At 64.0% G+C, this 12,296-nt stretch overlaps 1 protein-coding gene across 1 annotated transcript; it reads right to left on the reverse strand.

Annotated features, from left to right (window-relative positions):
* Window positions 1-1,466: 1,466 nt before the first annotated feature.
* On the reverse strand, window positions 1,467-11,692 carry LOC120388470 (leukocyte immunoglobulin-like receptor subfamily A member 6). Its single transcript, XM_039510293.1, has 11 exons — window positions 11,455-11,692; window positions 10,425-10,709; window positions 6,847-6,880; window positions 6,277-6,318; window positions 5,375-5,412; window positions 5,213-5,269; window positions 3,235-3,342; window positions 2,888-2,915; window positions 2,609-2,634; window positions 2,268-2,305; window positions 1,467-1,646 (listed from the first exon to the last, which is right to left on the reverse strand). The coding sequence occupies exons 1-11, from the start codon at window positions 11,690-11,692 to the stop codon at window positions 1,515-1,517; spliced, it is 1,026 nt and encodes a 341-aa protein (XP_039366227.1). The 3' UTR covers window positions 1,467-1,514.
* Between the last annotated feature and the right edge of the window lie 604 nt (window positions 11,693-12,296).

Raw genomic sequence — 12,296 nt, forward strand, 5'->3', positions numbered from 1 at the left:
GCCAGCTCCCATCCGGCCCCAGGGCAGGGACTGGCTGGCTCAGGGGGGCGGGGAATGGGGCAGGGGCCCATCCCCTCTAGGGGGCGCTGGCTCCCATCCAGCAGTGTTGTTCCCATTCTGTGGCCTTCATGCTGGGTCTCAGGCGTCCACGCCCCGCCCCGCGCATGACACCCCCTGGTGCCACCCGTCCCCCCTTCCACCCCAAGAGAGGCCCAGCCCCAGAGGCCCCTTGTTGAGGTGCACTGGTGGAGGGTGGGGCTGTGTATGTTGCCATGTGTACATGCTGGCGGGGTAGGGGTGCTCTCCAGGCCCACTTACCCCTTCGGCACACACACAGTTGTGTGTGTGGGGGGGAGCCCTCCCCCGGGGTTTCTGGCCGGCCTGGTGTTTACGAGCGGCTGGTTCCTGGCAGAGCCGAGATGCCGGTAAGGCCGCTGGCTTCCTAGCAGCCGTTAGCGGAGGCGCACGGCAGAATGCTAAACAGCAATCACAACAAAGGCCGTGTGCCAGAAGGGGAGAGCGTCGGGGGGCTGCTGGTTGCTCCCCGGAGCCCCCCCAATTGCCATCACCCCCCTCCCTGCTGCCCACGAGGGATCTCCACCCACCCCCTGTTTGGCCCTCGGTGTCGGTGCCATCTGGCAACCCAGAGCCGAGGCCTGTGAGCTCGGTGCATGAGTGGGGATGGGAATGGGTTTGCTAGAGCAGCTCCCCCATCCCTGCAAGGGCCAAAGTGTGCGGAGGGGCTGCCAGGGGGGATGTCAGTGTGTGTGTCCCGGCCGCCCCCTGCTGGAGGGAACCAGGACTGCCCCGCTCTGTGTCATAGCCCCCACACTGCTCCCAGCGAGTGGGGATTCCCCAGACGGCCCAGCGGCAGGGCCTGGGGCCCCAGTAGGGAAGCGCTATGCGGGCTGGGAGGCTGGAGCGCCAGGTTACACTGCTTCCGGGGCAGCCGTTCTCTTCTCTTCTGCCCGTGCCGCTCGGCCAGCTCTGTCCCCGGGCCTGCCCGGCTCGCGGACATCGACTCTCTGGGTGAAACAGCTGCCGCACCCCTCCCCAGAGGGGTCGCATCCCAGTGCTTGGAGAGGGTCTCCGGATACCAGCCCCCGTGCCCCAGGCCAGAGTGATCCCATCTCCCCCAGGTGTAACACACACTCCCGGCGCGGGTACAGGGGGGCTGTGGGGTGCCGGGGAGGCTGGTTTGCGGTTCTGTGTTTATTACAAATCTGGAGAGTAACAAGATGCAAAATAACACAAACAGCTGCCTCAGCACATCCCCTCCCCCTCCTGGTGCTGAGCCCCCATGGCCCCCACCCGTGGGGCTGGGTGGGGCAGAACCAGCTGGAGGGGGAGGTTATGGGGGGGCTATAAGCGAAGCCCATTATCAGGGGGGAATCACTGTCACCCCCAGTGGCCGATGCTCCCTGCCCCGTTGCTGCGATAACTCCCCCTGGGTTCACGCTATGCGGGTGGGTGGGGGGCTCCCCTGCACCCCAGGGGCTCTGCCCATGGGGCTCCTAGCTGACATTGATGGTGGCGTACAGGACGGGCTCGGGGGCAGGGGCCGGGCCCCCCCGCTTGGCCTGAAGTGCCTGGCGGTCCAGCTCGGCATAGGTGAGTCCCTCGGCGCTGGGGTCGGGCTCCCGGGGCTGGGAGGGGAGAGAGACACTGTGTGTGTGTGTGTGTGTGTGTGTGTGTGTGTGTGTGTGTGTGTGAACACCAACACACATGCACACCAGACAGTTCTGATCCCAGCCACCAGGCGGCAGCAATGCCCCCCACAGCCCCCCTCCCCTCATGCACAGTTGCTCTGACACGCTCTGTCCTGTCCAGCAGGGGGCTCCCGAGAGCTGCTCTTCCCCCCACCCCCCGGGAGTCCAGCAACCCCCGCCCCCCCGCCCCCCCCCGCCCACAGAGCCCCATGGGGCAGAGAACAGGGAAATTGCCCCGGCACCTGCCCCCCACGGAATTCCGCTGACCCTCCGCAAACCTTACACAAATGCAAATGTTTGCACGACGGTTTGAGGGGGGTCGAGGTGAGTTTGGGGGGTGCAGGGTCAGGCTCTTATTCTCTGTGTTCTGGGTCTCCTGCCCCTCTCGGTGGGGAGCCCCGATGCTGATCCCCAGCTCCGGTGTCTGCCCTGAGGGGGCACGGAGGGGCCAGGCAGAGTCTGGGGCCTGGCGTCAGAACATGGGTCTAGTGGGACCTGTGCCGGGCTGGATGGACCATTGGTGCCGGGGCGGGGGGGTGAGAAGTGGGGGGAACTTACCAGGACATCCAGCTGCGTCCCTTCACCCCTGAGGGCGTCTGTGGAATAGAGACACCTCCTTGGTGAGCAGCTGAGTCCAGATCAGGGCCCAGCCCCCCACCCCCCATCTGAGCACTTCGCAGACTGGCCCACCTACCCCGCAGCACACTGGGGTGGGGCAGGGTCACTAGCCCCACAGTGCAGCGGGGGAAACTGAGGCACAGGGCGGGGCACCCCCAAAGGCACTCAGTGAGTCAGGGCTGCACCCCACATCAGCATGTCCCCCCACAGGACACAGACCCTGCCAGAGGATACCCGCCCCTCCCCCCGGCTCCATGGCTGCCCCCTCATGTGTGACTTACAGACTGTGGTTGCAGGCTCGGACTTCCTATGGGGAGAAAGAGAGAGAGAGAGAGAGAGAGTAACAGAACCCAGGAGTCCTGGCTCCCAGCCCCGCCTGTTGTAACCACTAGACACCATTCCCCATCCTGAGCCAGGGAAAGAACCCAGGAGTCCTGGCTCCCAGCCCCCCTGATCTAACCATTAGATCCTAGTCGCCTCACAGACCCGGAGAGAAAACCCAGGAGTCCTGTGTCCTGTATCAGGTAGATGGGAGGTGGGGAGCGGAGCTGGGGTCTCACCTGCTCTGTTTTGGGGCTGGTCCTTTCCCTGCAGAGACACGAAGCAGAATCGTCCATGAATCGACCCGGATCCCGTGTACCAGCCCTGCCCCCCAGCCCTATAGGCAGCTGGGATGGGGGGCCCAGGAGGGAGCCCCCCTCGCTCTGCCTGGGGAGCATCTCACCCTCCAGCTGCCAAGCCTGGATACCCTAGAGACGGGTCCCCGCCCACTGCACCACAGCGCCCCCTGCTGGGCCCCTGCCCCACCCCCTGGGTTTCCTTCCCCGTCTCCCATCCAAGCCGTGACCCCTTCCCAGCCCGGCTTAGCAGCGGGTTTAACCCTTCCCTCGCTGGGCGGGGCACTCACCTCCTTGGGTTCGTCTGTAGCAGAGGAAGGCCACGAGGAGGAGGAGGCCGGCGGCTGCCGAGCTCACCCCGGCGATGATGGGGATGCACAGCTTCAGTTCTGAGCCCCCTGGGAAGCAGCACCAGGCCATGAGCGGCTGGTTCAGTACCTGCTTCCCCAGCTCCTCCCCCTCGAGGAGTGAACCCAGGGACCCACAGCAGAACAGTCTATGGGGCTAGTGGGGAGGGGCAGGAGCACAGGGGATTCTGGGTAATAGTGGTCGGGGGTTCACTCCCAATGGCAGAGGGCTGTACTGGGGTGGGGGGGTGTACCTCAGGCCCCATGTACCCTGTGAAGCCAGCTGTCCCAGATCCCCATAGATTGGGGAGGAAGAAGAGCTCAGTGGTTTGAGCATTGGCTTGCTAAAGCCAGGGATGTGAGTTCAGTTCTTGAGGGGACCACTTCAGGATCTGGGGAAAAATCAGTACTTGCTCCTGCTAGTGAAGACAGGGGGCTGGACTCAACTCAACTCACTGACCCTTCAGGGTCCCTTCCACTTCTAGGAGATAGGTGTATCTCCATTATATTTTTTTAGTATTAATTACCAGGAGCCCCTATCCTCAGCCAGCTCCCCCGTGTGCTCGGAGCTGTACGGACACACGACACAGAGATGGTCCCTGCCCCAGCCAGGTGCCATTCACACCTGGAGTCACTGCGGAGCAGGTCTGGGTGCAGCTGTTCCTATTTGGGAGGAGGAACGTCCCTGTGTCTGTAGAGCTACAGGGGAGCTTGTCTGCCAACCGGGGCTGAATCAAACCAGGGGCGCTAATACCGACAGCCCAGACTCGCTCTGAGATCACCAGTGGGGGTTGGGAATAGGGTGAGCAGATGTCCCGATTTTATAGGGACAGTCCCGATATTTGGGGCTTTTTTTTATATGGGCTTCTATTACCCACCACTCCCCGTCCTGATTTTTCACACTTGCAGTCTGGTCACCCTAGCTTGGAACCACACGGGATTCATCATTTTGGGTCCAGTTTTCACATAGACAAGGTCTTAGTCCGTCTTTCTATCCCTCACCAGACGTGCTCCCATCTCTCCACTGCCCAACGTTCCCATGGACCCACATTCCCACTGACCCGTGGCCATCGGTCCCCATGGATCTGTCCATCACCCTCTATCTAGCAGAACTGAACCCATCAGTTCTGTCTGCAGGGACCATCCCCCTCCGAATGGCCCCGTGGGTGTCTGAGCAGGGAGCCCTGTTCCCTTGGGGGTGAATTGCTCCATTTCTCCCATTCACCTTCTCCCTCTGGCTCTGTCGCGGGGGGATCTGACTGCTGGGGCCCAGCTGAGTCAGTTCCCTCAATGGGATGAGAACGAGCATTGGCTGGGATGGGGGAGGGAGGGAACCGAGCACCCAGCCAGCAGCCCTTAAACCAGTGGCTGCTGCTGCCGCCTGGCTGGGGAACCCCCCAGTGACTCTGTCCCTGCTCCCCATCTGGGCGTCCCCTCTGCTGGGCCCAGGGCTCAGGGCAGAGCCTGGCTCTGAGCATCCCATTGGGGCCAAGACCATCTGAGGGTCTGGCTCTGGGTGGGGCTGGGAACGGGGACGTGGAGCAGGGCCCCTCACCTGCTACCACCAGCTCCATGGGGTCACTGGGCTCTGACCAGACGGGCGGGTCCCACTTGGTGCGATATCGGCAGCTGTAGCTCCCTGCGTCTCCCCAGTCTGTGGGGCCCCCAGGGTGGGGCTGTGCGTTGGGGGGAAGCTCTCCCAGGCCCTGTCCCCACCAAGCCAATCTGGTATCTGTCCAGTGACCCCCCCCGCATATGAAATGAGTCTGGGGGGGTGTTCAGATGGGGCATTCGCTGTGGGGATCTGCCCCAGGTCCCACCCAGGCAGCCATTCGTGGCTCCCCCTGGGGGCGGCTCCTTGGGCAGCACATACCTGTTTCTGGGGAGGTTGATGGCGATTTCCTGCCCCCAGTACTCTTACCTGGTCCTGTGTTCCCCGAGCAGGTGGGATCTTGTGCCCCTCCCTGGTTGTTTCCCCCTGCAGGAATAGAACCAGCGTCTGTCAGGGGTGGGGCGCGGGGCTGAGAAAGCTGGAGCCCTGGTGTCTGTGGTTAGTTATACAGGGAATCTCTCCTCCCCCAACAGGCAATGGCGGCTCTTCCCCGGGCTGAGCCGGCGTCCCTGGGGAGAGGACGGGACCCAGGGATTCGGGCCGACTCAGCGCCCCCGGGATCCCAGAATGGGGAGGATCGGCCCAGCGAGACCCTGAGCGCAGATACAGCCCCTGGCTGGTGGGACGCACTGGGACTGTTCTTACTGTGGCCTGTGAATGCTGAGTGGGGGGTGTTGGCCTGGGAGGACGGGCTACATGGGGGGATGGGAGACTGGCCTTGGGGGCGGATACCTGAGCAGGTAACGTGAGAACCCAGGAAGGGGTGAGAGGCCAGGTGACACCTCTGCCCGGGAAACTGGACAAAGGCTGGGGGAGAAGACCCTGGGGAGTGGGAGAGTTTCAGGTGGTGGCTGGTGTAATGGAGGGAAGCCCAGACAGGGCTCTGACCCCCCAAGGGGGCTGTGGTGCTCCTGGGACCCCAAGATGGACCTAACTGGGGAGGATCCTGTTGTCCGTGCCTGCAAGACCTGTCTGGGACTGTGTTCCCGTCGTCTAAATAAACCTTCTGCTACTGGCTGGCTGAGAGTCCTGATGATCACAAGAAGCTGGGGGTGCAGGGCCTTGTGTCCCCCCACACTCCGTGACAGCTGGCTCCATGGCAGAGCCGGCTCCAGACCCCAGCGTGCCAAGCGTGTGCTTGGGGCGGCATGCCGCAGGGGCGGGGGCGCTCTGCCTGTCGCCGGGAGGGCAGCAGGCGGCTCCGGTGGACCTCCTGCAGGCGTGCCTGCAGATGCTCCACCGGAGCCGCAGGACCGGCGACCGCCAGAGCGCCCCCCGTGGTGTGCAGCCCTGCTTGGGGCGGCGAAATTGCTAGAGCTGCCCCTGCTCCACGGAAACTGGAACCAAAATCGTTATTGACTAATATTAATTACCAGGAGCCCTTGTCTTGGGCCAGCTCCCCCGTGTGCTCGGAGCTGTATGGACAGACGACACAGAGACGGTCACTGCCCCAGCCGGGTGCCATTCACAGCTGGAGTCACTGCGGAGCAGGTCTGGGTGCGGCTGTTCCTATTTGGGAGGAGGAACGTCCCTGTGTCTGTAGAGCTCCAGGGGAGCTTGTCTGCCAGCCGGGGCTGTGTCAAACCAGGGGGGGCTAATACCGACAGCCCAGACTCGCTCTGAGACCGACTGAGCACCCAGCTGGGTGTGGGGCTGGGAGTGGGGACACCGAGCCAGGCCTCTCACCTGCTACCTCCAGCTGCACAGTGTCGCTGGGCTGCGAGGAGATGAAGGGCTCTGACCGGGGCTGGTAGCTGCAGCTGTAGCTCCCTCCGTGCTGCCGGCCCACGCTGGGGATGCGGAACTCGGCCCCGGCCCCAGCAGGGTCCATGTGTCGCTGCGGGTTCAGGTCTCCAGCCTTGTGCAGGAAGAACCTCACGTCCCGGCGCTGCCCCTGACACCGGATGGTGACGTCTGCCCCTGGGGCAATGACCCCAGTGGGGCTCAGGGAGATGTTGGGTCTGGGTAAGCTGGGATCTGCGTACAGGAGACAGGCCGTGAGAGCCAGACCCGGGCACCCACCCAGCCCTGGCCTCCCGCCCAGCTCCAGCCACGGGCAGATCCAAGGGCCCCCAGTCGGAGATTCTCTCCCAGATCCCAGAGTTCCCCCCACCCAGAATCCCGGCCCTGCAAGCTGGGCTCCCAGCCCCACAGACACGGAGCCGCGGCTCCCTAGTGCTTGGGATCCTCATATGCCGTGTGTGGCCCCTGCCTCATTCACTGCGTTGGGTCTGCGCTGGGGGCACGTGGGTACGGCCAAGCTAGCTGCAGCAGCTCCTCCCCAGCACAGGCTGCCGCGAGGGCACCACGCCCAGCACCCGCTCCCTGCATCGGCTTCTCGCAGACGGAGTCAAGTCCGAGGTCTCTGCCCTGATCTCCGAGGTGCCCGAGGGCTGAGCCCAGTGTGTTCCCGGCTCCGGCTGCAGGGGGCTGCGAGTGCCGGGTGCATGGGGCCGGGCTGGGCGCTCAAGGACAAGCCGCCCAGGGCGCCGGGTGCACACGCGAGCGGCTAGTCCTGCCCGCCCACGGCTCCATTGCTGTTTTCAGCTCCATCAGAGCTAACCCGGGTGCCGCCCGCCGGCCCCCAGCTGCAGGGCAGACACCCGACAACAGCCCACAGCTCTGGGGTGACCCCGGGGTGTCGGCTCCCTGCCTCCGGCCCGGCCACAATCAGGGTCACGCTCGTCTGGGCAGGGGACAGAACTTCCCCTGGGGCCGGGCCCAGGCTGCAGAACGAGCTCCCCCAGCAGCCAGGGCCCCCCAAACCTCCCCACCTCCAGCTCCAAGGCCAGGCGCCCTCCCCGGCCGGCCTGCTCCGTTATCGACCCGGGGCAGCGCGGCCATTGACCCCCCAAACCGCCCCAGACCAGCCCCTGCGCGGTGGGCACAGACCTCCCCCAGGGAGAGGACGAGAGAGAACGACCCGCCCGGGACAGACGGGGCCACGGCGCTTAATGCTCGACTGGCAGGCGCCCGACACCGCGGTGACCAGGGCAGCATCAGACCATGTGCAGGGTACAAGGCTGCTCCCCCCTGGCTGGGACCCCCCAGTGACTCCGTCCCACCTCCCCGGCCGGGTGTCCCCTCTGCTGGGCCCAGGGCTCAGGGCAGAGCCTGGCTCTGAGTGGCCCATCGGTGCGAGCCCCCGGGGACCTAGCTGGGTGTGGGGCTGGGAGGACGGACGCTGAGTCGGGCCCCTCACTTGCTACCACCAGCTCCACAGGGCAGGAGGAGACAGGTCGTGAGACACAGACACCAGCACGGTCACTGCGCCCCGTCCCCACAGCCCGGCCCCAGTGATGAGGCCGATACAGGGCCTGCAGGGAGAGTCTCCTGGATGCTTTTCCCCTGAATTCAAGACCGAGAGAGTTGGGCTAGTGACACAAGAGACACAGGGTCCCCCACCCCCCAGGGCAACGGCGCGGATCCATCTGCCAGGAGCCCAGGGAGGGGTGGCTGGGGCAGAGCAAGGAGAGGCCGAGGGGACCTGGAGGCCAATTGTGTTTTCTCTCCATCGGCTGGGGAAGGAGGAATCAGTTCAGTGGGGAATGGTCACAAGTGAATCAGAGTTCGCTGGTGTAGCCGGAACTGCTGGGGAGGGTCACACCGGGAACTATTGCTGAGCTGCCTGACCAGTAACTGCCATTGGCTGAATTAAACCCACTTCATGGGCAACAATTTACATTCATGGAGCCCCAGGAGCTGGAGTTGGAGCGTCCCAGGCACTAGGCCAGAACCCACCGCGCTACGGACCCGTCGCGGCTTCTCTGTTCCTAGGCTGGTTTGTTGTATCTTGAGCCCTCCCCTTGCGCCGTCTCTGTTTGCTGCTCTGAGCTCCAGCTCAGATACCTGCAGCGATTTCTCCAGGCGATGGGTCGGCTTCTCAATGCAACAACTGTCCCTCCGCTGCTTTTTCTAGAGTCCCTTTGCTCTCGGACAAATTCTCTCTTCCTGTTGCTGCAGCTGAAGGTTTTCTAACAATTTACTGCCCGGTTCCTCCTTTAACTTTCCCCTCCTGCCTCTGTCTTTCCTCTCTCTGCCTCCCCCTGTTCCTGCCATCTCTGCCCCTTCCCAACGGGACTGTCCCCCTGCCAGCTCTGTGCCTGGCCCCTTCGATGACACAGCTCGGCCACCGGGTCCCTTTCCACTGGCTCCCGCTCGCTGGGTCCCTGCATTTCTGGTGCCGGTTGGTACCTCGCTGGCTGCTGGTGTCTCTCCCCGGCGCTGGGCAGCCTCCCTCCAAACTCTCCCAGCCATTTCCACCAGCAGCGCTGGGGCGGGGGAGGAGCTGCTGGCTGCTGGCTCCCGCTGGTTTCTCTCTCTCCCCACCACAAAAAAAATCCCGCCCCAGGCTCGAGCTCCCCCCACTTCCCCTGCCCGGGAATCCTTGGGGGTCTCCCCACAGCTGTTGTTTCCAGGCTGCTTCTCAGCATCCAACGTGTGCAGCTCCCACTGCTCTGTAACCCGACAGCCCCCAGCCCAGGTGGGCATCACACAGCCGGCCCTGGAAGGCAGTCGCAGGCTGGGGGCGGGGCCGGCTGGGCAGCCCCTGGGCCCGACTCCTCTGTGCGCCCCCAGAGCCGGGGCAGCCAGGGGAGCATCCCCCTGGGACAGGCCCCTGCTCTGCAGCTCCCCCTGGGGGCAGGGCCGTGCTCCTTCTAATTTTTTACATCCATGTGCGGAATGAATTTTGTTGTGTGCACAGAGAGGTGATATGTGACGGGGGAGGGGCAGAGGGTTGGGGTGCTGGGGGGGTGAGGGCTCCTGCTGGGGTGGGGCCTCTGGGGTGGGGCGGGGTATGAGGGGTTTGGGGTGCAGGCTGCCCCACGCAGGGCCGGCTCTACAATTTTTGGCGCCCCAAGCAGCCGCCCTGGGCGCGGGGGGGGGGGGGGCGGGAGGGGCAGTCCGTGTGCCCTTAGGGCGGCAGGCACGTTTCGCTGCGGGGGCAATTCGGCAGCTTCTATGTGTAGCTGAAGCCGCCCCGGACAGCTAAACATAGAAGCTGCCGCCGAATTGCCGCTACCGCGGAAACGCACCTACCGCCCTAAGGGCACACGGACTGCCCCCGCTCCCCGCCCGCGGCGGCAATTCTGCATGCTACTTGGGGGCAAAACAAGGGGGACTGCCGCCCCTTGCAGAATGCCGCCCCAAGCACCAGCTTGGAATGCTGGTGCCTGGAGCCGGCCCTGGCCCCAGGGCTGCAGCGGGGAGAGAGGACTCCCCCCAGCCCTCTGTTGCTGCAGCAGCCTGGGGCCTGGGGAGAGGTGCCTCTCCCTGGCCACGGCATCTTAGAAGAAATTTATGGGCAGGGTTCCCCCCTCCCTCGGCCCCTAATCTCAGGCAGCTGCTGCTCCCCCCTAGCTAGGGACCCCCTAGCGACTCAGTCCCCTCTCCCCAGCTGGGCGTCCCCTCTGCTGGGCTCAGAGCAGATCCTGGCTCTGAGCGTCCCACTGGTGCAGAGCCCTGGAGGGTCCGGCTGGGTGTGGGGCTGGGAACGGGGACGCTGAGCTGGGCCCCTCACCTCTCACCACCAGCTCCACGGGGTCGCTGGGGTACGACACGTTGAACGGCTCCGATCTGCTGTGATAGAAGCAGCTGTAGTTCCCACCGTCCTCCCGGCTCACGTTGCTGATGGGAAACTCAGCCTCCAACCCGTCCGAATCCACAGGTGGGAAATGGCGTCGCTCTTTATTCAGTACGAACCACACGCCCTGGTGCTGCCCCCGACACCAGATGGCCACGGCTCCCCCCAGGGAGACCCCCCCGCTGGGTCTCAGGGAGATGTTGGGTTTGGGGTAGCTGGGCTCTGCAGTGGGAAGCAGACAGGCCGTGAGACACAGGCCCCGTCACTCACTCCTGGGGCCCGTCCTCACCACGCGGCCTCATTGGTGGGTCAGACCCGGCGGCCCTGGGGACGGGCTCCTGGATCCCTTTCCACAGGGGCCAGAGTTTCCCCTCAGCCCTGGGCTCACAGCATGAGACACGGAGCCACCCCAGCCCCTGGGGCCCAGAGCTCTGCTCCCCGGCGGGTGACAGGCCAGGCCAGTCTCCAGGGTCCATTCACTCCCTGGCTTCTCTGCTGGGAGGGCTGGGAGCCAGGACTCCTGGGTTCTGTCCCTGGCTCTAGGAGGGGAGTGGGGTCTAGTGGTGAGGGCAGGGGGGATGGGGGCCAGGACTCCTGGGTTCTGTGCACGGCACCACCACTGACTTGTAGGGGACTGTGCAAGTCTCTACTATACACTGAGGTTTATAACCTTCAGCTCCACCCATCACCCCCTAACTGATGTGTTGCCTGGGAAAGGCCCCCCCTGCTCTGCAGCCCCCCTGGGGGCAGGGATCCCCCTTCTGCCCCAAATCTCCAGTGGCTGCTTCTCCCTCCTGGCTGGGGAACCTCCCGCTTCCAGTGACTCCCCCCTCCCCGGCTGGGTGTCCCCTCTGCTGGGCCCAGGGCTCAGGGCAGAGCCTGGCTCTGAGGGGCCCGTCGGTGCGAGCCCCCGGGGATCTAGCTGGGTGTGGGGCTGGGAGCCAAGGTGCCAGGCTGGGCCCCTCACCTCTGACAATGATCTTCACAGGGTCGCTGGGCTCCGAGTAGGCAGGTGGGTCTGTTCTGTCACTATAACGACAGGTGTAGCTGCCCCTGTGTTTCCGTCTGGCGCTGATGATGGGAAATTCAGCCTCAGAGCCGGCAGGGTCTGTGTAAGCCGTATAGTTCCCAGCTCCATCCTTGTAGAGGAGAAACCTCTTGTCCAAGAGCTGATGCCGACACCGGATGGTGAAGTTTCCCCCCATGGGGATCACCCCACTGGGGCTGACGGAGATGGAGGGTTTGGGGTAGGACCCCTTTGGAGTCACAAACAAACAGGCAGTAAGTGGGGGTGACACAAACCGTGTCCGTCTGACTCAATCCTCTGCCCATCTGTCACTCCAGCGTTTCACCCCCCACCCAGCCCTGGGGTGCAGCCCGGCCCCGCGGCTCACAGCCGGGGAGAGACACAGCAGAGGGGAAAGGAGATTTCCAGTCTCTGATTCCTTCAGTTCTCCAGGGTGAATTCAGCCCTGTCCCCGCTGCAGTCAGGGGTGACTCCAGATTGAATCTGGGGGGCTGAGATCAGAATCACCCTCCTTCTGTGTTTCTAACATTGTAGCCGAGCTGCAGCTCTGCTGGAGTTGGGCTGAACATGGATTATTCTTTAAAATATTCTAAAAAACCACATTTACTCCAATTGTCCGGCAATGTGCTGTATGCACAGGAGTGTGGGGTGGGGTTCGTGGGACAAATCTGAGTCCTTTGAGCGAAGACTCTGAAAAACACTTTCCCAAAATCCCCCGGTTGTTCTAACATTTTCCCGCCCACCCCTGGGGCTCAATCTCTGGCTCTGCTCCGCCCCAAACC

This window comes from Mauremys reevesii, linkage group 22 (assembly GCF_016161935.1).
Source record: "Mauremys reevesii isolate NIE-2019 linkage group 22, ASM1616193v1, whole genome shotgun sequence".
In the NCBI taxonomy this organism is placed as follows: Eukaryota; Metazoa; Chordata; order Testudines; family Geoemydidae; genus Mauremys; species Mauremys reevesii.